Source organism: Panthera onca, chromosome E2 (genome assembly GCF_046562875.1).
Source record: "Panthera onca isolate mPanOnc1 chromosome E2, mPanOnc1 haplotype 2, whole genome shotgun sequence".
Classification (NCBI taxonomy): domain Eukaryota; kingdom Metazoa; phylum Chordata; class Mammalia; order Carnivora; family Felidae; genus Panthera; species Panthera onca.
In genome coordinates this window covers 945,551-971,309 of record NC_138353.1, presented here as the reverse complement: position 1 = coordinate 971,309, position 25,759 = coordinate 945,551, and the positions used below count along the sequence as shown (strand labels likewise).

The 25,759-nt window shown below is 44.2% G+C and overlaps 1 protein-coding gene across 2 annotated transcripts; it reads right to left on the bottom strand.

Annotated features, from left to right (window-relative positions):
- Window positions 1-512: 512 nt before the first annotated feature.
- Window positions 513-25,759, bottom strand: LOC132691151 (zinc finger protein 418-like). Of its 2 annotated transcripts, XM_081791385.1 has the most exons (6): window positions 25,494-25,759; window positions 25,099-25,312; window positions 10,398-10,479; window positions 5,727-6,174; window positions 4,036-4,162; window positions 513-3,165 (listed from the first exon to the last, which is right to left on the bottom strand). In XM_081791385.1, the coding sequence occupies exons 4-6, from the start codon at window positions 5,757-5,759 to the stop codon at window positions 1,880-1,882; spliced, it is 1,446 nt and encodes a 481-aa protein (XP_081647511.1). In that variant the 5' UTR covers window positions 5,760-6,174; window positions 10,398-10,479; window positions 25,099-25,312; window positions 25,494-25,759; the 3' UTR covers window positions 513-1,879. The 2 variants fall into 2 exon arrangements, with proteins under 2 accessions (XP_081647511.1, XP_060508526.1); XM_060652543.3 differs by lacking the exon at window positions 25,099-25,312.

Genomic DNA, 25,759 nt, shown 5'->3' with positions numbered 1-25,759 from the left:
TACAGAAATCCCAGTGGGAAACGAAATGCTAATGCGTTTCTTGCAAGAATTCCCCGGTGTGTGTGAAATTTTTTTCTTGAACATGCTTACCAGTCTTCCATTTCATGGTTTGGGGATAAGAAAGAATTTCTCGGGGCGCCTGGGTGGCTCATTCAGTTGAGTGTCAGACTTCGGCTCTGGTCTGGATCTCACTGCTCGTGGGTTTGAGCCCTGTTTTGGGCTCTGTGTTGTCAGCTGGGAGCCTGCAGCCTACTTCGGATTCTGTCTCTCTCAAATACATATAAACGTTAAAATTTTTTTTAAGAATTTCAGGTTTTTACCTAAGACAGTAGTAGTTCTGTGGATAATCTGTTAAAGTCTACAGTATTTTTAGTGGCAACATTGCTGCATAGAGTCTCCACTGACTTTGAAATGATTTTTTCGTGGTGGTAATGGGCTGCAGGGTCAGTAATATAGCAGGAGCAAGGCAATAAACAACGAATGGGGAAGGTTCAAAGAGGTTCAGTAAAGCGTACATTTGAAGTTTTATTTGTGGTGATCAGCGAGCGCATAGGTAAGTGGGGTAAGCAAAATCATGGTACATCCATACAGAATAGCATTCAGCAATAAAAAAATGTGCTCTCTCAAAATTATTCAGCATAAAGGAAACCACAATTTAAAAAAGTAAAACATTTGACTCTAATCATGTAAAAAATACAAAATAATTTACTGTGCAGGGTAGAGGTTTAAAAAGGGCACAAAATAAAAGGAGTTATATAGATTTATTACCACCCATGGTTTTGTATACAATTTAAATATGTGCAGTTTTACAGCATGTTAATTATACCTCAATAAAGCTTTTTTTAAAAATCAAATAGAGGTCTGGGTCCCCTACATTTTTGCACAAGAGTCCGCCATCCTTCCTCATGCCTGGGGAAGGGATGCCCTGCGTCAAAGAAGAGTTTCAAGGTCATTTCTATCTGGGTCAGCAACTGGTCAGAAAAGCTACAGATCTCAGTGGGATTTTCTAATCCTATTGCCATTTTCTTGCCTATGCAGCAAATATCTGTGAGATGGACTAAAAATTAAGATTGGCACGATGGCCTCGATTTCCACAACTGTAGGAGGAACACTGGTGTGGAGTGTACAAACCGGCATGTCAGTGGACGCAAGTTTTGTTAGATGTTTATATATCCTAAGTCCTGCCATCTTCTGTTTCTGTACAATCACGGGTTTTCAACCTGGCTCCTATCGTAGTTTTACAACCAGCCAATGACACCAGAAAGTGAACTTTACACATGAAGGCACATGATTCCTTTGCAGTGCTCGGGAACAGCTTCCCCATGATAATGCTCGACATCGTGCGACAGCCCTGGGAAAGAGGAACCACTCTCGCGGGAGCCCTACAGGTGGTCAGAAGAGAAATACGATGTCCTCGTGGTGCACTGCAAGGAGGTCTAGAAGGTAAACAGTATTTTCATTTCAACCCCTTGGCACTGTCAAAACTGGGTCAGAACCCGAATGAGGAAGAAGGGACTTGCTGTGTTACATGCCCCCCCACCCATCACTGACAGTGGTTGAGAAAGGACCTCTGCCCTGAATGAGGAACCTGGCAGGGCAGAGTAAGAATATGCAGGGCTCCTGGAAGCTTCCCCACAAACCTAGGAGTTTTGGGGGATCTCCCCAGTGTGGACGTTCACACGTGTGTGACGTTCAATTGCCAAGAGCTGGCTCCCTCACAAGGTCTCTAGTTCTATGAAATACCATATTCTGGGCAGGACCTTCTGGGGCCCAACAAGGCTGGACGTTTAGATAAAGGCTTTCCACCGACACCTGCTGCACATATGTAACATATATGTAGCTTACGAGCCATTTCCCCACAGTTGTTGAGCTCATGAGGTTATCTGGTGTGAAGTTTTCGGTGCTGAATGATGTGAGAGCTTTGGCTGAAGGATTTCCCACATTCCCCACACTCGTAAGGCTTTTCTCCTGTGTGGACTCTCCGGTGCTGAATGAGGTTGGACTTTTGGCTAAAGGATTTCTCACACTCATTGCACTTATAAGGTCTGGCTCCAGTGTGAATTCTCTGGTGTTGATTGAGAGTGGACCTGTGGCTGAAGGATTTCCCACATTCACCACACTCATAAGGCCTTTCTCCGGTGTGAATGCGCAGGTGCTGAACAAGTTTGCATTTGTAGCTGAAGGATTTTGCACATTCGTTGCATTTATAAGGCCTTGCTCCACTGTGAATTTTCTGGTGTTGAATGAGGTTGGAGCTTTGGCTGAAGGAATTCCCACACTCGCCACACTTGTAAGGCTTCTCTCTCGTGTGAACTCTCTGGTGTTTAATGAGGGTAGAGCTGTAGCTGAAGGCTTTCCCGCATTCGCCACACGCGTAGGGTCTCACTCTGGTGTGAATTTGCAGGTGCTGCACAAGCCTGAATTTGAAGCTGAAGGCTTTTCCACATTCGCTGCACTTGTAAGGCCTTGCGCCAGTGTGAATTCTGTGGTGTTGAATGAGGTTGTAGCTTTGGCTGAAGGATCTCCCACATTCGTTGCACTCGTAAGACCTTGTTGCTGGGTAAGCTCTCTGGCAATTACTCAGGATGGAGCTTTGGTTAAAAGGTTTTGCACAGTTCTCCCAGGCATGGGAACTTTCTCTAGGGTCAAGCTGCTGAGGCTGGAAAAGTTTATTATAGTCACAGCTGAATGATTTCCCATAGTCGCTGCATGTGTGCGGACTTTTTCCGCCCTGAAAGGACTCCCCGTGCTCGAAGCTGCTGTGTGGTTTTGCCCCTTTGAGAGTGGCCTGATGCTGGAGGAGACTCAGTATGGCCAGGAAGTCCTTCCCTATCTCCCCGCAGGGGAAGGGCTTCCCTGACACGTGCAACTTGTAGCTTGTCACAAGCTCCATGTCCCACCTGAATGGCTTCTCTTCGTTGTGCTTCTGGTGCTGGTGAAGGCTTGTGCTGAACCACAACTGCTTCCCGCATGCCTCACAGGTGTAGGATTTCTGGCCCGGATGTGGTCCTTGGTCCTCTGCCAGGTACAGAATATCTCTCCCAACCAAGACACACTTCTCGCAGGGATGAGCTTTCCACACGGGTGGACCTGGATCTGTAGCCTTGCCCAGTGACATTCGTGGCACAGAAAGTGCCTCCTCGTCCTCCATTCCGTACCAGCAACCTGAAAGCCCAGAGACGCTGGTGTGAAGTGCATGCTATCTTTGGTGGAAGGGGAGGGCTCAACACAAATGTCTGTCGGGCACACCAAAGAACGAGTCCACCGGATGTGTTTTCAAGATGAGGGTGCTGGGGCCGGGTTGGTAAAAGGGCTGCAGTCCTGGAACTCTAATGTCACAAGACTGGGGGGGGGGGGGGGGGTGGGCAGCAGCACAGGAAGAAGCAGGTTCTCCAATGCACCCCTGCCACTGGCCTGCAGCTGGGAGTGCTGTGTGGGAGTTTATGTCCAGGCACCAGAACATCTGGTTGCAACTGACTAGATGGTATTCAAAGACTAAGGACGCGTAACCTAACATTGGGAACAGGAGAGAAGAAAGGTTGATGTATGGAAGACGGAAACAGCAAGGGACAAAACCTGAGGAAGGGGGAAGGAAAGACAGAAATGACGTGTGCGACCACTGGCATAAATACACCGGTGGGCCATCCTGCTAAGACCCTGGACTCTTCTAAACTCCGGGTGAGTGAAGCGGGACTTGGATGACACAAATCCCTGAGGCAAGGACAGGCAGGGACTAGCAATGCCCCAGAGCAATTCTGCACACGACCAAAAACTGGCAACAAAAATAATACTGTGTGTACAAACAGTCCCTGGTCCTCCAAGCAACTGCTGCCAGAGACCAGAAGAAACGTGAGCTAGAAGGAGGGGAAAAACCTAGGCAGGGGCCACGGATGTGGACAACAGTGCTGGACGCTGATGTTGCGGGCTCAGCAAGAGGGCAGTTGCTGAGCCCGGCCCTGGTGATGGCAGTCCCTACAATCTCTACAACCCAAATGTGAGGGGCAGGATACCACAGAGCGGGGGTGAGGGTCTTACCCAGTGAGATCACAAGTGCAAAGTTCTCCAGCATCACATCGTGGTACAGGCATCTCTGAGTCTCATCAAGGAGACCCCACTCCTCCCAGGAGAAGTACACGACCACGTCTTCAAAGGTCACAGTATCCTGCCGTAATGGGAGAGAGATGAAACTACAGTTCCCTCTCCACAGGACCCACACATCTATCCCATACTCTCCTCTCAGTCGGGCGGCCTGCGAGGGGGATGATACCAAGCCCTGCTGCCAGTAAATCACTATGTCCAACCCTCTACAAGAACAAGGACGATGTGGGCAGACAGACATAATCTTAAGCTCGGGTGGGCATGGCCTCTCCAGCCCCCAACCAGGCAATATCCCTGAAATCCTCCACAGTGTACCGTCCAGGTACAACCAAAGATAGACTCCACCCTCCCACCTAAGTCCCTGATACTGAAGGCCTGGGGGGGGGGGGGAGGGGGGGGTCCCTCAGTTCACACACCTCTTTTACCCTGTAAGTGCCTCTCCCTAGTACTGAGCCCACAGCATCAAGAGTGCTTGGCAAGATGGACCCCACTTTCCAGGGCAACCTCAAATCCACTATGAAGACCTGCCTTTCATTGTATGTGTTCCAATTTCCTCTTCTTTCAAGGATACTACTAATCATATTGGATTTAGAGCCTCACTTTATAAGGTCTTTAAAGACCCTATATCCAAATACTGGGAATTAATGATCTTTGCCCCTGAGCTCACCCACCAGGCTCCATGAGAGCTTGCCACAAATAAGCAGCAGCCTGCTCATGTCCACTCTTCCACTGAAAGTCTTCTGTCCCTGACCCGTGTTTGAGAGGCCACTTGCTCCAAGAAACAGGTTCGAACTCAGTGCCCAAATTCCTGGCCTCTTAATAATGTTATCGCCATAATCAGAATTTCCCTTCCTAAATGCAACACAAAGCGCCACCTACACATCTAATGTTGAACCACCTCAAATTTTTTGACTTTATATCCAGCTGCCCACTTCGTGCCTGCACTCAAAGCTTTCTGAGACAAAGAGACAGGGGTGGCCCCTAGGGCTTTATTCTAACTCACTCTCCACAGTAGAAAATCAGATTGGTTCTACCTGAAGAAGGAAGTTAAAATCCAACAACTCCCCTTACCTCCATGGCCACAATTTACATCTACGTAGCCTCCCCGCTAACCTTCCCGGTATGTTTTCTGCAGCTACGAAGCATGGGTAAGAGAAGATCCAGACCATCAGAACAAAAGAACATTTGCATTTCTCTGAATACTCACCGCTCCGCCAAACGGGTAGCTGTGCCCCAGGACAACCTCATCTTACCGACCGCCAGAATGGAGAAGGCCTCCCCCCACATAACCTCTAGTTTAATGTCTCTCCAGGGTCCTGAACACCCTCCTCTTACTTCGATAGGTTCTAAAAGGGCTTCATCTGTAGAGGGTGGGGCTCAACGAGATCTGGTCTCCACTGCTCCTCTGACCCCCCACTCCCACCCCTGGCCTGTAAGTCTAGGCATGACTCTGCCTCATATTCTGCTTACTGCACGCACAAAACTCACACCTCGGTTTGGAGCTTGCAAGCGGGTGCTCAGACACGTGGCCCCCGCCCACGAGCGCCTCCCTGTCTGGGACCCCGGGGTCTGGACCGCAGGGAAGCCAGCGGGTGCCCTGAGCTCAGGCCCAGCGGCTGTGCATTTACCTGAGCTGAGTCCCTGGGCGCGGCCGCCGCCATCGGACTCTGTGGGCAGAGCAGGGCTGGGAGCGGTCCGGCGTCTCAGACCCTCCTCTGAGCAGTGGGGACACCTCCTCTCGGGCCGCTGCAGTCTTCACCTCGTCTCGACCCAGCACTCTGGAGCCTCTGACCAGGAAATGGATTCGAGAGCTGCCAAAATGACTGCCACCAGGACCCCGCAAGTTCCACCCTGAGGAGTTGGCACACGTGGAAACGCCCGTCTCCTGGACCTTCATTGGCTCCACGCTGACGTCGCTTGGTGCAGGGTCCTCTGGGCAGTGTGGTTCTCACAGCTCCGTGGGCCTCTGCAAAGGGCACCGCACATCAGAACCTCCTGGGGCACGGGTGAAGCAGCTTCGCTCCTCAACAGGCCAGGCCAGGCCAGGTTCCTGGGGAGTTGCCGGCAACTGCTCACCTAAAGGGTTAGCAACAATGATGCTGCTTCAGACTTCATGAAGTCCATGTGCTCCCAGAGGCGACAAGTTCTATCCCAGATGCCCCCAAGGTTACAGATCCAAATGCACACAGCATTCCATTGTCACTCACACAGTGTGTGGGACCTCATCTGCCATGGTTTTGTTTTCTCAAGGGTCACCGCCCAGTCAGTGCTTTTTTCCGACACCCGAAGGCCATGGATTCTGGTATTTGGTCCAGTTTTACAGCCACTTACAGAGGAGTATGACAGAGACCATTATAGCCTCACACACTTGGAAATGAAAGGGATTCCAAGGCTTTCCAAGCCCAATTCTCCGTGCAGAACTTTCTCCACACTCTGCAAATGTTATTAGGGTTCTCAAGAGATGTGGGTTATAAAACAGAAGGCTCCAAAGCGAATTCTATGTCACGTTAGAGATTTGACCGACACCGGTTGTGCTCACTAGCTCCTACAGCTTTACGTAGCACCTACCGTAAGAGGATTACCTATGCAAGGACTGAGAAGAGAGAACAGAAAGACAGGAGCACCGTGCACGAGTACTCACTTCTGTAGAGGTAGTTCTCAGTTACTCCGTGTGTCTGAGAAAGCAGCAAATAAAACTGTATATTTTATCTATGTAGGGGGCTTAAACAGATGAAAATATAGACTCATTAAGGATATTTTGATGTATATACTCCTGAATCGAGTTGGCAAAGAACATGATTTGTGATTTGATAGTTACATTTTTTTAATGTTTCTTGATTTTTGAGACACAGAGACAGAACGTGAATGGGGGAGGGGCAGAGACAGAGGGAGACAGAATCCGAAGCAGTTCCAGGCTCTGAGGTGTCAGCACAGAGCCTGATGCAGGGCTCGAACTCACAAACCAGGAGATCATGACCTGAGCCGAAGTCGGACACTTAACCAACTGAGTCACCCAGGTGCCCCATGATTTGCTACTTAAAGGATATGGTATGAAAGGCTGAGAGAAACCTGTTGTGTGTTGATGCTAAGAGTTTCTCACAGTTCCGGGGGGGCGGGGGACAAACAGTACATGCACCAAGAATAATCTTTTTGGACATTCAATTAGAAAACATCCTAAACCTCATGACTCTCTTGTGAAATACTTAACAGGTTTGGGATTTGCAGGTAATGAGGCCCTATTCAAAGGGCCACCTAGAATTTATAAATACTGTGGTATTTGTTCTGACTGCTCTACCCTCAGGCTTCCTTATTGAGACACAATATTGAAACTATTCCAATTAATAATCCTACAATAGCTTCTAGATGAAAAGAAGAGCTGTAAGTCTCTCTCATTGAAATCATAAGCTAGAAATGATTAAGATTAGTAAGGAAGGTACGTTGAAAGCCGAGACAGGCCAAAAACTATCCCCGTAGCCAAGTTATGAATGCAAAAAACCCACAAAGTCTTTAAAGGAAATTAAAAGTGCTATTCCAGGGGCGCCTGGGTGGCTCAGCCGGTTAAGCATCCAACTTCAACTCAAGTCATGATCTCGTGGTTTGTGAGTTCGAGCCCTGCATCAGACTCTGCGCTGACAGTGCAGAGCCTGCTTTGGATCCTCTATCTCCCTCTCTCTCAAAAATAAGCACTTAAAAAAAAAAGTGCTACTCCAGCGAACACACAAATGATAAGAACACACGACAGCCTTACTACGGATACAGAGAAAGTTTCAGTGCTCTGGACAGAAGCTCAAAGCAGTCACAACATTCCCTTAAGACAAAGCCTAATCCAGAGCAAGGCCCTAACTCTCTCCCTTCTATGAAGGCCAGGGGAGGTGAGGAAGCTGCTGAACACAAGTTTGAAGTTAGCAGAGGTTGGCTCGTGACACCGAAGGAAAGAAGCCGTCTCCTAACCGCAAAGGACCAGGTGGGGCAGCAGGTGCTGACGCAGAAGCTGCAGCAAGTGCTCCGGTAGCCCTAGCGGAGATCGGAGATCGTTCGTGAAGGTGGTGACACTGAACCACGGATTTTCCAAATGCAGACCGAGCAGCCTTCGACTGCAAGATGGCCATCTAGCACTTTCATAGCTGGAAAAGTCAAGCTTGGTAGGGCCAAGGGTCACGTATCATTCTGAAAAGCCCAGGGCCCTTAGGAATTCTACTCTGCCCGTGCTATAAATAGAACAGCAAAGTCTGGATGACAGCACATCTGTTTATAATATGGCTTACTAAATAATTTTTTAAAAAATATTTATTTACTTTGGGGAGAGCGCAAGTGGGGGAGGGGCAGAGAGAGGGACAGAGGATCTAAAGAGGCAGGCCTCTGCACTGACAGTCTGACAGCGGTGAGCCTGATGTGGGGCTCAAACTCACAAACGGCGAGATTTTGACCTGAGCCGAAGTCGGACGCTCACTGACGGAGCCACCCAAGTGCTCCTGGTTTACTGAATATTTTAAGCCCATTGCTGAGACACAGTGCTCAGAAAAAAAGATCTCTTTCAAAATATCACTGCTCAGTGACAAAGCATCCTGATGGAGATGTATGATGAGACTAATGTCTCATGCCTGCTAACACGACATCCATTCTGTTGCCTGTGGATCAAGGAGTAATTTTGACTTTCAAGTCTTAAGAAGATGATTTGTAAGGCCAGAAAAGTAAACTGAAATCCTTCTGGAATTCCATTTAGCTGCCATTCATCGGTAGCAGGAGTTTGGAAGAAGTCACTGCAGATGTGCTGGCAATGGCAAGAGAACTAGAATTAGAAGTAGACGAGATGCGGGACGCCTGGGTGGCTCAGTCAGTTAAGCGTCCGACTTCGGCTCAGGTCATGATCTCGCTGCGCGTGAGTTCAAGCCCCGCATCGGGCTCTGTGCTGACCGCTCAGAGCCTGGAGCCTGTTTCAGATTCTGTGTCTCCCTCTCTCTCTGACCCTCCCCCATTCATGCCCTGTCTCTCTCTGTCTCAAAAATAAATAAAAGAAAAAAAAAAAAAAAAAGAAGTAGACAAGATGTGACCAAATTGCTGCAAGGGACAAGCTCACAGTAAAACCGGAAGTGGATGACCAGAGAACTGGTTGCTTGAGGGGGAACCTACTCTGGGGAGAGGCCTGAAGACTAGAGAAATCCAGTTGGTGGATAAGATGCTATCAAACCGCATCGTGTGCTTTGGCGAAATTGTGACAGGAAGATCCACTGATATGGCAACTTCACTGCCTTATTTTAATAAACTGCCATAGCCACCCCCACGTTCAGGGTCATAAACAAAAAGATTATGACTCACTAACAGCTCAGATGAGGGTTAATGTTTTTTTTTTTAGAAGACAGCATTTCTCAAGGTATGTATACTGTTTTTAAGACACAATGCTATTATATACTGTAAAGACAACGGTTATGTATGTACTAGGAAACCAACGACTCATCTGACTTGATTTATTGCAGTGGTCTGGAACCAAATTTGTACCCAAAGTGTTTCTGTTGATGGCCTAAAATAAGCTACTTTGGCGTAAGAATCAACATAGGCAGAAAGAAGCCTTCCTGAGCATCCATCTGATAAAAGCAGAAACTTTTTAGAAATGAGTAGTGTTCTCAATCCACCCTCCCTCAGAAGAAAGTTGGAACTGAGCTCAAACTACACAAACCAACCTCTAGCTTTCTCACATTTTTACCTTCTTCTGCTAAGAACATAAAGGGAAACAGGTCCCTACACAAGACATGTGACCTTTTCTGCATCATTCATAGCATTAGATTAAAAGACTATTTAGTCAATTTAGAGATTTATACTCCTCAAGGTCCACATGCACTGTCCATACCTTCACACAAAACATTTTTCACCCAATGTTTACAAAATAAACATTTTGGGCGTTAGCTTAAAATTCAGATCAGCATTGGATTCCTACCGTTAAACTCTCAAAATCTGAAAAAGACATACATTTACATTTTCATGAAATTCTGTCTTTGGATAATTGCTCATACAACAGCTTCTTTTGTATCCTACAATGCCTATTCAACACTGAAAGCAAAATTCCCAGCAGCTCAAATGACAGTTTATATTCTGGAAGGAACTTAGAGCCCAGAGCCTGTATTTGGAAAAAGATGTTTTCCTTGCCCTCAAGCAGAACTGAGAAACAAGTTGTCACTGCTAATGAGCACAATGGGAGGAAATGCTGAGAAGCATGCAGACACAAGAGAAGAGAGGTGTTTGTGAGTCCGGGTTACCCAAAAGGAAAAAAACACAAGTAAATGAGTAAAAAGAGTCAAACATACCAGGATCAGGATGGTGCATATGGCTCTGGCTTCACAGGAAGAGGGTCCACTGCTGAGAAGGTACTGAACCCACTGCTTGGACCTGTAAAGAACAAAGACAATGTGGAGTCAAAAGCCCAGACCACGAAGCTCAAACACATTACATTAATATCACAGATGCTGACTAAATTTCCTATGCCTCCCAAGCCTTCCAATCTGCAATATCCCAGGAAAAATGTATACATTCCCACCCCCGCCCCCCACTCCTGTTTCTGTTCAACAAACTGGCACTCTCACGGGAATGTCAATATTAAGTTATAAAATTATAGAGAAAACTGCAAGGAATTTCCAAAGATATCAACTCTAGTCTGAATGAGGAAGACAATATTTAAGTTAAAAGAAACTACTTTATCAACCAATTTAGAGAGTGTGCTAGAGGCTGATTTAATTGAATGAGAAGACTCTAGTCACAAAGAAGGAACACTGGGTCGTTATACCAGAAAATTTCTTTGCTCACATAACAAGTTGTTTCAATTTAGTAATAATCATAAGACCAAGTCTTTCATAATTACAAAGCTATTTTATGTACATTGTTTTTTAATGACAAAGATGAGAATCACAGAATCAACCTAACATCTATCAACTGGGAATTGAATAAATCCTCATGGAGCATTAGGTAGTTGTGGATGTGATCGGTAACTTTCCCACTGCTGAAACTTCAATTCATAATCTTCTATTAAGTAAAGCACAAGAGGGGGATGTGTGCATGTTTGTGTTTGAATATTTGTGGTTGGGTAGGGCATGGAAAAGGGACAAGTAAGGGGTGTTTCTGGGTGCTCCTAACACTGATCAAACTGTGATTCATAAACGATTTGATTATTCTGACACTCAGTAGTGCATCTGCATACCTGTATCAGGGCCCCAGAATGTTCTCCAAGTCACTCACAAGGTTCTCCTAATAGCCTGAAGCTAACCGGACACTTTTGTGTACGCTTTCAGACCTTATCCTAGGTTATCCTACCAGCAGTCAGCTAAGTAATAAATGCATTTGTTTTATCCTTCTTCATCACAAAGAATAACCAGGATTCTTAAAATAGCAAAACATGCTCACAGTGCTTTCTAATATATCTAGAATTCCCTAACAGAATAGGATACCCAGTTTAATGTGAATTTCAGATGAGTAATGAATAACTTTATAAGGTCTATTGCATGGGACATACTTATAGTAAAAAATATATATATTATTTATTTTCTAAATCTGGCAACCCTAGGTATACTGATAATGCACAATTTCAACTGGGTATCATTTTAACATGTGAAAGTGGCCTTTTGACTTTTTTGTTGCTGCTTAAACAATACAAACATTGAATTACAGTTCTGGAAGTCAGAAGTCCACAATGGGTCTCCACTGGAGTCAGCAAGGCTGCCTTCCTTTCTGGAGGCGCTAGGAAAGAATTTATTCTTTCGCCTTTTCCAGTTTCAGAGGCCACCCACAGACCTGGGCTCATGGCCCCTTTTCATCTCAAAGCCAGAAACGGCCAGCTGAGTCTTTCTCACCCTGCATCACTTGAACTTTTTCCATTTTCTGCCTATCGTTTCCCCATGTAAGAACGCTTACAATCATACTGGGCAGGCTCAGGTAATCCAGCATAATCTCCCCATTTCTAGGTCAGTGGATTAGTACTCTTAATTCTACCTACTACCTTAACTCTCCTTTGCTGTGTAATCCGACATTAAGACATAGACATTTAAGGGACACCTGGGTGGCTCAGTCAATTAAGTATCTAACTCTTGGTTTCGGCTCAGGTCACGATCTCCGGTTTGTGAGATCGAGGCCCGAGTCGGGCTCCACGTGCTGACAGTACAGAGCCTGCTTGGGATTCTCTCTCTGCCCTTCCCCAACTTGTGCACGTGCGCTTTCTCTCTCTCTCTCAAAATAATAAATAAATAAACCTAAAAAAGACAAGGACATTTAAGTGGGGCAGTTTTCTGCCTATCCCATTGGCTTAAAAACGACTTTAATTCCCAAAATCCAGCACAAACTTCCCTCTCATTAGGAACATTGGGTTATATGGTTTTAGGAGTATCTGGTGCTGGATCCCCCTCAAGCCCTAATGGTATGATAGTGACTCCAACAACTCCATCTTTTTAGGGGGGTTTCTGCTTTATCCTTAACTGCATACTGATACCACTGGGCAGAGGAAGAGAAAGAAGAAACAAATGCAGTCTCCTCTCTTCTTCAGGATGTGATGCTGGTAGCTACAGTTTCTTCTCCTTATTGCTTTCATTCCAACCATTCTCCTCAGATACATTCTTTATTTTGCTAGAAGCAAAAGTATTTTTTATTTATCTGTATTTTCGTGGCTTTATTGAATTATAATAACTGAACACAGTTAAAGTGTACAATGTGGTGAGTTTTGACGTAGACCTACCCACTGAAACCATCACCACAATCAAGACAGGAAACATATTCATCACCATCCAAAATTTTCTTACAACGCTTTCCACTACATCTCTCCCCCATTCAACCACCATTCTCAGGAAACAACTGATCTGCCTGTGTTATAATGGATTAGTTTGCATTTTCAAGAATCTTAAACGGAACCATGCTGTGTGTTCACTTTGTCTGAATTTTTCCACTCAGGATAGTTATTTAGAGATTCATCCACGTTACTACATATAGCCACATTTCATTCCTGTTATGTAGTGGGTATGTGCCCCCAAATTCATAGGCTGAACCCCCAAACCCAATGTAGTAGAATTAGAAGGTGGAGTACGGACAGGTAATTATGTTAGATAAGGTCATCTGGCTGGGACTCTCATCAAGAGATTAGTGATACCACGTAAGAGACAACAGAGGAAGATGGCAGAGCAGCATGGCTCACCTCCTCCCACAAATGCAACAAGGCAACAACTAAGTATAACACAACTCACTCTGAAAATGACTTTAAGGCCAGCAGAACACTTATTCCACGGCTCAAGACAAAAAGCCAAATCGAGAAGGGTAGGAGGAGCAGATATATGGTCCATAACCAAACCCCAAGCATGGCAAGCCACAAGCAGGAGGGATACCACAGGCACAGAGGTCCTCTCTGAGGAATGAGAGGATCGATCCCCACATCGGGCACCCCTGTCCTGGGGACCTGTACCAGGAAGATGAGCCCCACAAAGTCTGACTTTGAAAATGAGCAGAGCTTAACTCTGGTTAATGGGAGAGCCAGAAGGCTATATAGGAAACTGAGATTCTGTTCTTAAAGGGCCAGCATACCATAACACTCAGGCTGAAACCCAGGACAAAAGGCAGAAGTTTGAAAAATAACTGTATTACATGTGAAGATTTACTAATTTTAGAGCATATGCCAGAGGAGCAAGGATCTGTAGAAGCCTTTTTAAGGAAGAGAAGTGCTGGCAGGAGCCATTTTTCTTGCCCTCCTTCAGCCTAGCTGACTGGATGCTTGCGGGAGTCAGTTCGGACCGTCTGTCAGTGCTACCTTGCTAGACCCTCCCCCCTTCCTGGCATCCCCCTGCAAACCCACTCGACCTAAGCTACTCACCCCAGCAGGTACCCGTCCAAAGCAGCTCCTGCCCTGCCTCAGCCGGCAGGCAGCCCCAGACAGGCACCTCTCCAAAGCAACTCCTGTCCTGCCCCAGGGAGGAGAGATCGGCCCCCTCACCAGCATCCTAGCAGCAGCTACAGCTTGGCCTCTCAGCCAGCCACACCAGGGACCAGCCCTGCCCACCAGTATGCTTGTAGTAGTCACGGCTGGTCACTGCACACAGATGGGCTGAGGGCCAGCCCCACCCACTAGCATGCCCACAGCAGTCCTGGCCCAGTTACAAAAGAGCTCATAAAGCACACACAGGGGACACATCCTGCAGCAACTGGTCCTGGTGACTGGGGGACTGGGCTACTGGGCCCCACAGGATGCCTTCTACATAAAAGGTCATTCTTTTCAAGACCAGAACCCCCGTAGCTGATCTACTAATACATACAGATGAGACCGGACGCATTCAGGGTGGTATGGCTGTACACTCTACCTGATACATACAAACAAACACAAGGAGTCAGACAAAATGTGAAAAGAGGAGGAGTATGTTTCAAATATGAAACACAACAAAACCTTGGGACAAGAACTAAACGAAACAATCTACCTGATAAAGAGTTCAAAGTAACGGTCATAAAGATGCTCACTGGTCTTGGCGGAAGAGTGGATGAATTCGGTGAGACCTTCAATAAAGAGATATAAAAAAGAACTAGAGCTGAAAAATACAATAACTGAAATGAAAACTATACTAGAGGGAATTCACAAATTAGAAGATGCAGAAGAATGGATCAGTGAGCCAGAAGATATGGCAGTGGAAATACAGCAGTGCAAAGCACTCAAGCTGAACAGCAAAAAGAAAAACGTATTTTTAAAAACTGGGACAGGTTAAGGGACCTCTGGGACAACCTCAACTATACCAACATTTGCACTGTAGGAGTCTCCGAAGAAGAGAGAAAATGGTGTAAACTTCCCTAACCTGGGGAAAGGAAACTGATGACCAATCCCAGGAAACACAGAGAGCCCCAAACAAGATGAACCCAAGCAGGTCCACACCAAAACACATAACAGTTAAAGTAGAAACAAAATCTAAAGAGATGATCTTAAAAGCAGCAAAAGCAAAGCTAACAGTTACCTACATACAATGGAGACTCCATAAGGCTATCAGCTGAATTTTCTGCAGAAACATTTCTGGCCAGAAGGGAGTGGCATGTGGCATGATATATTCAAGGTACTGAAAGGAAAAAAACCTACAACCCAAGAACTTTACCAAGCAAGGTTATCATTCAGAATTGAAGAAGAGATAAAACTTTTCCAGACAAACAAAAGTTAAAGTTCATCACCACTAATCTGGCCTTACAAGCAATGGTAAAGGGAATTCTTTAAGCAGAAAAGAGAAAAACATAACTAGAAGAAAATTATGAAAGGAAAAGTTTTACTGGTAAGACAAGTATATAATAAAAGTAGTGGATCAATGACTTATAAAGCTAGTATGAAGGCTAAACAGCAAAAGTAGTAAAATTTTGGTTTTATTAATTTTCTTTTACAAAAATTGGTTAAGCAATATATACAAAAAGATATAAAATATGACATCATGTACATAAAACTTCGTGGGGGGAGAGAGTAATAAATGTAGTGCTTTTAGAATTTACATGACCACCAACTTAAAAACTTGTAATACTAAAGAAAGCCAACAAATCACAAGAGCACAAAAGAAAAAAAACAACAAAATGCAGTAAGTACATACCTACCAATAATTACTTTAAATGTAAATGGACTAAGTGCTCCAATCAAAAGATGTAGGGTGACTGAATGGATAAAAAAAAACCAAGACCTATCTATACACTGCCTACAACAGACTCACTTCAGATCTAAAGACATACACACTGAAAACAGAGGAATGAAAAAACATATTCCATGCATACTGAAGTGAAAAGCTGGGGTAGCAATACTTATAATAATAAAGTAGACTTTAAGACATGGACTGTTAAAGACAAAAGTCATGCATAACTATAAAGCAATTAATCCAACAAGAGAATAGAATAACTGTAAATATCTATGAAACCAACATAGGAGCACCTACAAATATAAAGCAAATATTGGCAGCCATAAAGGGAGAAACTAACAATACAGTAATAGAAGGGGACTTCAGGGCTCCTGGGTGGCTCAGTCGGTTGAGTGTCTTGACTTAGGCTCAGGTCATGATCCCGCGGTCTGTGAGTTCAAGCCCCATGATGGGCTCTGGGCTGACAGCCCAGAGCCTGGAGCCTGCTTTGGATTGTGTCTCCCTCTCTCTCTGACCCTCCCCAGCTTGTGCTCTGTTTCTTTCTGTCTCTCAAATATAAATAAATGTTTAATTTTTTTTTTCTTCTTAAAAAAGGGGCTTCAATGCTCCACTTACATCAATGGACAGATCATCCAGAGAGAAAATCAATAAGACACATTAGACACGTAGACTTAACAGATATACACAGAACATCATTTCCAAACAATACATTCTTTTCAAATGCATCTGGAACATTTTCCAGGATAGATTACATGTTAGGCCACAGAACAAGTCTCAATAAATTTAAGATTGAAATCATATCAAGTGTCTTTTCCAACTACAACAGTACGAAACTAGAAATCAATTACAAGAAAAGAAAATGGAAAACACAAACACGTGGAGGCTAAACAACATGCTACTAAACAACCAATAGGTCAAAGAAATTAAAAAACAGCTGGAGACATATAAAAATGGAAATGCAACAGTTCAAAATCTTTGGGATGAAGCAAAAGCTGTTCTAAGAGGGAAGTTTATAGCAATACAGACCTACCAAGAAACAAAAAAAATCTCAAACAATCTAACCTTATACTTAAAGTAACCAGAAGAACAAACAAGGTCGAAAGTTAGTAGAATGAAAAAAAAAAAAAAAAATCTGAGTAGAAAGAAATGGAGACTGAAAAACAATAGAAAAGATCAGGGACACTAAGAGACAGTTCTTTGAAAAGATAAAAGAGATAAACCTTTAGACAGACTCATAAAGGAAAAGAGAGAGGACTCAAAATCAGAAATCAAAGAGGAGTTACAACTAACACCATAGAAATATAAAGGATTAATTATATGCCAACAAATTGGACAACATAGAAGAAATGGATAAATTCTTAAAATACATATATATAATCTTCCAAGACTGGATCACAAAGAAATAAAAAATTTGAACAGACTGTTTACTAGTAACAAAACTAAATCAGTAATCAAAAACCTCACCACAAACAAAAGTCCAGGACCAGATGGCTTCACAGGTGAATTCTACCAAATATTTCGTTTAGGGTTAATACCTATCCTTTTCACACTACTCCAAAAATAGAAAAAGGAATGCTTCCAAACTCATCCTCAAAGCTAGCATATACCTTGATACAAAACCAAAGACACCACAAAAAATGAAAACTACAGACCAATATCCCTGATGAACACAGATACAAAAATCCTCAACAAATTAGGAAACTGAATTCAACATATGAAAAAGGTCATTCACCACAACAAGTGGGATTTATTTCAGGAATGTAAGGATGGTTCAATATCTGCAAATCAATCAACATGATACAATATATTAACAAAATGGAAAGAATTATATAATCATCTCAATATATGCAGAAACAGCATTTGACAAAATTTAACATCCGTTCATAATAAAAACTCTCAACAAAGTGGGTTTAGAGGGAAAATTCCTCAACACGATAAAGGCCATATATGAAAAAACTCACAGCTAACATCATACCCAATGGTGAAGAGCTGAAAGCTTTCCTCACCATCTACTCTCACCACCTTCATTCAATTCAGACAATAAAAAGAACTAAACAGCATCCAAGTTGGAAGAAAAATGTAAAACTCACTATTTGCAGGTGATATGCTATATACAGAAAACCCTAAAGACTCCAACTAATAAATGAATTCAGTCAATCTGCAGGATATAAAATTAATATGCAGAAATCTGTTGTGTTTCTACACACTAATAAAAACCCAGCAGAAAGAGTAATTAGGAAAACAATTCCATTTATAATTGCATCAAAAAGTGTAAAGTACCTAGGAATAAATGTAGATAAGGAGGTGAAAGACTTGTTTTCTGAAAACTATAAGACACTGATGAAGACAGCACAAATAAATAAAAAGACATACCATGTATCATGTTCATGGAATGGGAGAATTAACATTGTTAAAATGTCCATACTGCCAAAAGCAATCCACGGATTCAATGCAATCCCTACCAAAATACCAATAGTATTTTTCACAAAACTAGAACAAGGAATCCAAAAATGTGTATGGAACCACAAATAGCCAAAGCAAGCTTGAGAAAGAACAACAGAGCTGGAAATATACAACGCCAGATTTCAAACCATACTACAAAGCCATAGTAATCAAAACAGTATGGTACTGGCACAAAAATGGAACAGAATAGAGCTGAGAAACCTATGCTTATATGCAGTTACTCTGTGACAAAGGAGGCTAGAATACACAATGAAGAAAAGTCTCTTCAATAAATGGTGTTGGGAAAACTGGACAGCTACATACAAAAGAACGAAATTGGACCACTTTCTTACACCATACACAAAAATAAACTCAACATGGGTGGGGGGGCACCTGGGTGGCTCATTTGGTTAAGTGTCTGACTCTTGGACTTAAGCTCAGGTCATGATCTCATGGTTCATGAGATCAAACCCCATGAGTACATGCATACACTCTCTCCCAAAATAAAACAATAAAACAGAACAAAACAAACTAAAAACTCAAAATGGATTAAAGACTTGGATGTAAGTCCTGAAACCATAAAATTAAAAGACATCAGCCTTAGCAACATTTTTCTGGATATGTTTCTTCAGGGAGACAAAAGCAAAAACAAAAGTAAAAGGGACAAAAGGGAAACAAAAGCAAAAATAAACAATTGGGACCACATCAAACTAAAAAACTTTTGCAAAGCAAAGCCATCAACAAAACAAAAAGGCAACCTACTGAATTAGAAAAAATATTTGCTAATGATACATCCAAAAAATATATGTATGTATGCATAATATATATAACATATATATTATACTCCAAATACCCCAATACTTAATATCCAAAATATATAAAGAATTCACATACCTTAACACCAAAACACCTGAAACAATTCAATTAAAAATTAGCAGAAGACCCAAATGGGCATTTTTCCAAAGAAGACATACAGATGGCCAACAGACATGAAAAGATGCTCAATGTAATCAGGGAAATGCAAATTAAATCCACAATGAGATATCACCTCACACCAGTCAAAACAGTATCAAAAAGACAAGAAATAACAAGATGATGAAATAGAGGAAAGAGAACTCTTGTGCACTGCTGGGTGGAATGTAAAGAGGTGCAGCCACTCTGGAAAACAGTATGGAGGATCCTTAGAAAACTAAAAATAGAAAAACCATATGATCCAGTAATTCCACTTCTGGGTATTTACCTGAAGAAAATGAAAACACTAATTCAAAAAGATATATACATCCCTGTTTACTGCAGCGTTATTTACAATAAATAGGATATGGACACAATCTAAGTGTCCACTGATATATAAATGAATAAAGACATGATACACACACACAGGAATATTACTTAGCCATTAAAAAAAAAAAAAAAGAAATCATAGGGTGTCTGGCTGGCTTAGCTGGTAGACAGTGCAACTCTTGATCTCCAGGCCATGAGTTCAAACCCTATACTGGGCATGGAGATTACCTTAAAAAAAAAAAAAAAAGGAATCTTGACATTTACAACAAGGATGGACCTAGAGGGTATTATGCCAAGTGGAATAAGTCACAGAAAGACAAGTAAGATAGGATTTCAGTTATCCATGGAATGTAGAAAACAAAACTATCAACAGCAATAACAGAGGCAGACTTACAAATACAGAGAACAAACTAGTGGTTGCCGAAAGGGAAGAGTGTGGGGTGATGGACAAAACAGGTGAGGGAGATTAAGAGGCACAGCCTTCCAGCTCTAAAACAAGTTACAAAGGTGAAAAGTACATTATAGAGAAAGTCACTAACATTGTAATAACTTTGGTGAGAGATAGTACACTTATAATGAGCATTCTGTAAAGTATGTAATAGTTAAATCATTATGTCGTACACCTGAAACTAAAATTAATGTCAACTATACTTCAATAAAAAAAGAGGGGAGTGGGAACACCAGAGAACTGTCACTCCCTGTCTTTCCATCATGTGAAGACACAAGAGAGCCATCTGCAAACCAAGAAGAATCCTCATCAGGAAGCAAAGCAATAAGCACTTTAATCTGGACTTCCTTCCCAGCTTCCAGAACTCTGAACAATAAATTTCTGTTCTTTAAGCCACCTAGTCTATGGTATTTTGTTACAGCTGACAAAGAAAATTGTTTATTCCTGAGTGATATTCCATTATATAGAAGTATTACAATTTGTTTATTCATTCAACTGTTTTTGATGGACTTTTTTTTCCCCCTTTTCCATTAAAAGTAAGGCTGTTTTAAACATTTGTTCACAGGTCTTTGCATAAACATATGCTTTTATTTCCTTCGGATAAATACCTAGGAATGGGATGACTGGGTTGTATGAAAGCTGTATGTTTAATTTTATTTATTTTTTAAAAATGTTTATTTAGGGGTGCCTGGGTGGCTCAGTTGGTTAAGTGTCCAATTCTTGATTTTGGCTCAGGTCATGATCTCAGTTTGTGAGTTTGAGCCCCACATCAGGCTCTGTGCTGACAGCAAGGAGCCTGCTTGGCATTCTCTCTCTCTGCCCCTACCTGACTCATGCTATCTCAAAATAAATAAACTTTTTTTTTTAATTTTTTTTTTTAACATTTATTTATTTTTGAGACAGAGAGAGACAGAGCATGAACGGGGGAGGGGCAGAGAGAGAAGGAGACACAGAATCGGAAGCAGGCTCCAGGCTCTGAGCCATCAGCCCAGAGCCTGACGCGGGGCTCGAACTCACGGACCGCGAGATCGTGACCTGAGCGGAAGTCGGACGCTCAACCGACTGAGCCACCCAGGCGCCCCTAAACTTTTTTTTTTTAACGTTTATTTATTTTTGAGACAGAGAAAGACAGAGCATGAACGGGGGAGGGGCAGAGAGAGAGGGAGACACAGAATCGGAAGCAGGCTCCAGGCTCTGAGCCATCAGCCAGAGCCCAACGTGGGGCTCGAACTCACAGACCGCGAGATCGTGACCTGAGCTGAAGTCGGACGCTTAACCGACTGAGCCACCCAGGCGCCCCTCAAATAAACTTTAAAAAAATGTTTATTTATTGGGACACCTGGGTGGCTCAGTGGTTAAGCATCCAACTTGATTTTGGCTCAGGTCATGATCTCACAGTTCATGAGTCCAAGCTCCACATCAGCCTCTGCACTAATGGTGTGAAGCCTGCTTGGGATTCTTGCTCTCTGCCCCTCCCCTGCTCACACATGCATGCATTCTCTCAAAAATAAACTTAAAAAATGTATATTTATCTTGAGACAGTGTGTGCACCAGGGGAGGAAGGGCAGAGAGAAGGAGGGAGAGAGAATCCCAAGCAGGCTCCATGCTCAGCACAGAGCTCAATCGGTCTCACGACCCGACATCAAGGGTCAGACACTTAACTGAGCCACCCAGGCACCCCTGTATGTTTAATTTTAAAGATGCTGTCAAATTGCTTTACAAAGTGCTTGTACAATTTCCCTTCCTACTATCAGTGGATGAGAGTTCCATTTGCTCCACATGCTTAACAAAAGATGGTATGGCCAGTTTTTAATGTTACTGATAGGGAAAAATCTGTTATAAGATGGCCAACAGGACTGATAGGGAAATTCCAGTCCTCGACTGAAGACTTCCCTTCCGGGTTCTTCCCACCCCACTTGCCATGCTCAAATGCGGAATGCAGAAGTAACAAACTATAAATTATTCCCTCTGCTTATGCTCGGGGCTCAGACCTCTAGAGAGGGATCTCCTCTGAGCCTGCCAGCATAAAATAAACCTCCAGCCTTCCAACATCTCAGAGTGCTGCTTGGTTCTTCTGCCGGGTGATCCAGAACAGGTTCCGTGACATTATCAATTCTAAAAGTGCACAGTGGTTAAGTCATTATGGGTTTTTCATTTTCCTAATGACTCTTTCCAGCATCTTTTTATGTAAAATTTTGCCAAACTTTTTTTTGAAATATCTGTTCAAATCTATTGCCTGTTTTTAAAAACTGTTTCTAACTATCGAGTTATAAATGTTCTTTATGTATTTTAGATACTTGTCCTCTCTTAGATACGTTTTGCAAATAAAGTCCCTCTCTTCTCCTTCTGGGCCTGCCATAATGCATATATGGGTCAGTGCTAGTATCCTACATGCCCCTTAAGCTCTCTTTACTTTTCTTCTTTTTTTTTTTTTTTTTTTTTTTTGCTCCTCTGACTTGACAATTTCAAATGGCCTGTTTTCAAGTTTGTAGATTCTTTACCTGATCAAGTCTGCTATTGAACCTCTCTAGTAAAGTTTTCAGCTTAATTGTTTTTCAGCTCTAGAATTTCTGGTTGGTTCTCTCTTACAGTCCCTATCTCTTTATTGACATTCTCACATTGTGCATGAATTGTTTTCTGACATTGTTGTTTGTGTTCTCTTAAGTCACAGGGCATCTTTAGCGCAGCTGTTTTAAATTTTTGCCAAGTAATTCAGAGGCCTACATTTCTATATGGCCAGTTTCCAGACATTTATTTTGTTCCTTTGGTTGGGCCATGTGTCCTTATTTCTTTGTATGCTCTGTGATCTTTTGTTGAGATGTAGGCATTTGAATTAAAATAAATAAATAAATAAATAAGTAAAAGCCAACTTTTCCAGTCATTAAGAACTGGCCCTGTGCCGGGGAAGACGTTCACTAATCTCCTTACCTCAGAGGTTCTGGGATCACTCAAATCTTTTCTGGGAATGCATAGTCCCTGTGTTTGAGTGTGTGTGTTAGCTACAGCATATATGATTGCCTTTAAATACCTTCATTTCCTAGAGAGGTTCTCCCTTGCTGCTTCTTAGAAGCCACAGCCACTTCGTGCTCCACAGGAAGGTACAGGCATCTCCCTGGCCTCCCCATGTTACTTGCTGCATGGTACCCAGAGAGTTTTTTGTAAATTCAATCAAGATTCAATTGATCCTCTGATGATCCTCACTGCCAGAGGCAGCTGTGAAGCCTGGTATGTAGTCCTTCCTGCTTAACTTGGTCTCTTGCTACAACCTCCACAACGCAGACTGACCTGCAGATTGCAGATACCCATGGCCTCATTCCATTTCTGTGCTGCCCTTGCTGTGCCCTCTGCAGTCAGAACTTTCTGATTTTGACTTAACCCCTCATTCAAAGCCCAGCCCTACTGGTCACCTACCTGAGTCCCAGTGTTTCTCCCAGATTTGCCCCTAATCTTATCCTCCATACTGAATGAAATATCCCAGGCCCCACCAAAGTTGCCACAAAATCCATGAAGTCCCTTAAGTGGAATAAACACTAGCTCCAAGGACTGAGTATTAATGGGCCAACTCCTATGCTTCTGTGTCCATCTCATGTCCACTCTTCTCCTGGTACCCTTCATCGGCTATGAGTCTACGCCATCCTCAATGTTTTCTCCCTTCATGTTACTCACTTCTGTAACTTCAGTATGTGAAACTCAATGCCATCAACCAGATATCCAAGCAAGAGGCCCAGTCCTCGGCTACTTCCCTTTCCTAGTCTGAAAATGGTTTTACCATCATAGTCTAGAGACTGCTTCTTGTAATCACAGCTCACTTACCTGGACATATACAGTAGCCACAATATTTTGGATGTCTCCATCCCGAAGCCCTCCCCAGATTTCCAAACATGGGTGTTCAGCTGCCTACTTGATGCTTTTACCCAGTGGTGTCTGAAACACCTCAGATCTTAAAATAGCCACAACAAAGTTCCCAATATCCCCGGTGAAAATTACTCTATGACCAATTTTCCCATATCAATTGATGGAATTTTCATCCTTCCCGTTGCTTAGATCAAAACCCTAGGGTCATCTCTGAAAGTGCTTCACTTTCCCACTGTTATAGAATGTTTATGTCTCCCACCCCAATTCATATTTTGACATTCTACCCCCCACAAGCTGATGGTATTAGGAGCTGGGGCCTTTGGGCTGAATTAGGAAGCAGGCCCTCACCAGACACAGAAACTGACCAGCCTGATCTTGGACTTCTAGCCTCCAGAACTATGAGAAATATATTTCTGCTGTTTATAAATCACCTAGTTTATGGTATTTTGTTACAGCAATAGCAGCAGACCAAGCATGCGACTTCCCTTCCACATTAGGAAATCTAGTTGGCCCTTAATAAAAACAGATCCAGAATCCAGTTACTTCTCCTAAGCCACCACTCTGTTCTGTGAACCCTGAGCTGGAATGTTACACTGGGCTCCACCTTAGTTTTCCTTCCTCTTCCCTCATCCTCACGATCTTTTCTCCACAGTGAAGCCAGAGGAAGACCTGGGTAAGATCATCTCCCTCCTCTAATCCAAAGCTCGAGTCCCCTCGAGAACAGATAAGCAACTTCTCAGGCAGCCATTTCAGTCCTGAATCCTGTCTCGCTGCTCTTTGTTCCCACCTGAAGGAAAAGGAATCTGTGGTTTCCTTAACGCTCCCAGCTTCCCTAAAGCTCTAAGCGTTCTTGTGTGCCAGTATGGAGATAACCTTTCCTCGGCTGTTTCCCTCAGGCGCACAAAACGGAAACACCTCTCTGTAATCCCTGGTATGGACCCAGGGCGGGGCGAAGCCTGGGGTTTCTCGAGGGTCCCTCTACCCAAGGTCTGGAAGGTCTGGAGGAACGGCACTGAGAGTCCCCAGGCACTACGGGGCAGAGAACACAAGAGGGGGAGGAGCCAGTGTGGGCCCGGGACACCGCACTCGGACCGGTGCAGGTTCCATGAGAGCGTCCGTAGCCATGTTTTAACAGGCAGGTTCCAGAGGAACGGGGCCACGTCAGGTTGAGTGCGCTCGGGCTGGCCCGTGAGCCAGGTGAACCTGGGACTGGATGCCTCACCTCGGTGCCTCAGGGTTTCCTCTTCCTAGCTCTGCGTCCTCGAAGAGTCAACCTTCCGGCGCCTCAATGTTTCCACCACCCTCCGACCAACTACCTTTGAGAAGCTCTTAAAGCCCTGACGTAATTCGTGTCGCTCCTTTCTTTACCGTTCTCCACAGCTTCCAGAATCCCGAGATGCAGGTAGAACCCTCGGCCTGCTATTCCAGGTGTGACTCCGCCTCAAACACTGTTCCTCGCAGGCACACCGGACCCCAGCTTTCCCGAACGCGGCCAGCTGAGTCGCACCTCCCAGCCTCGGCACGGGTCGGCTCCTCTGCCTGCAACACTCCCCCGCTCCTCATCACAACCACAACAGTAAAGCTGAACAGAGAAGCGGAGATGTCATGTTTGTTCACGGCCATTGTCAGAAACGGGACCCCACCTACCCGTGCCCTATTGTCCCAGACAGTCAGGCCTGGGACGTGAGGACGTGAGCAGGCGCCCCTCCGCCGGCGCTTTAGGACCTGGGAGGCGGTGAGGGGCCGGGGAACGCAGCGTTTACCTGAGCCGGGTCCCTCAGCGTGGCTGCCGCCATCCGGGCCTGTGGGCGGAGCGGGGCGGAGAGCGGGCAGGCCCTCGTGCGGGGCGCCCCGGGCGGTGTCGCCGAGCCTCAGACCCGCCTCTGTGCGGCGGGGACAACGGCTCCTCCGACTCCTTCTCCGGCACGTCACCTCCGCGCAGACCCACAGCTCCGGAACTTCTGCCCGGATGAACACAGGGTAGAAGCCAAAATGACCGCCCGGAGGAGGACGCCGGAAGTCCCGCCCC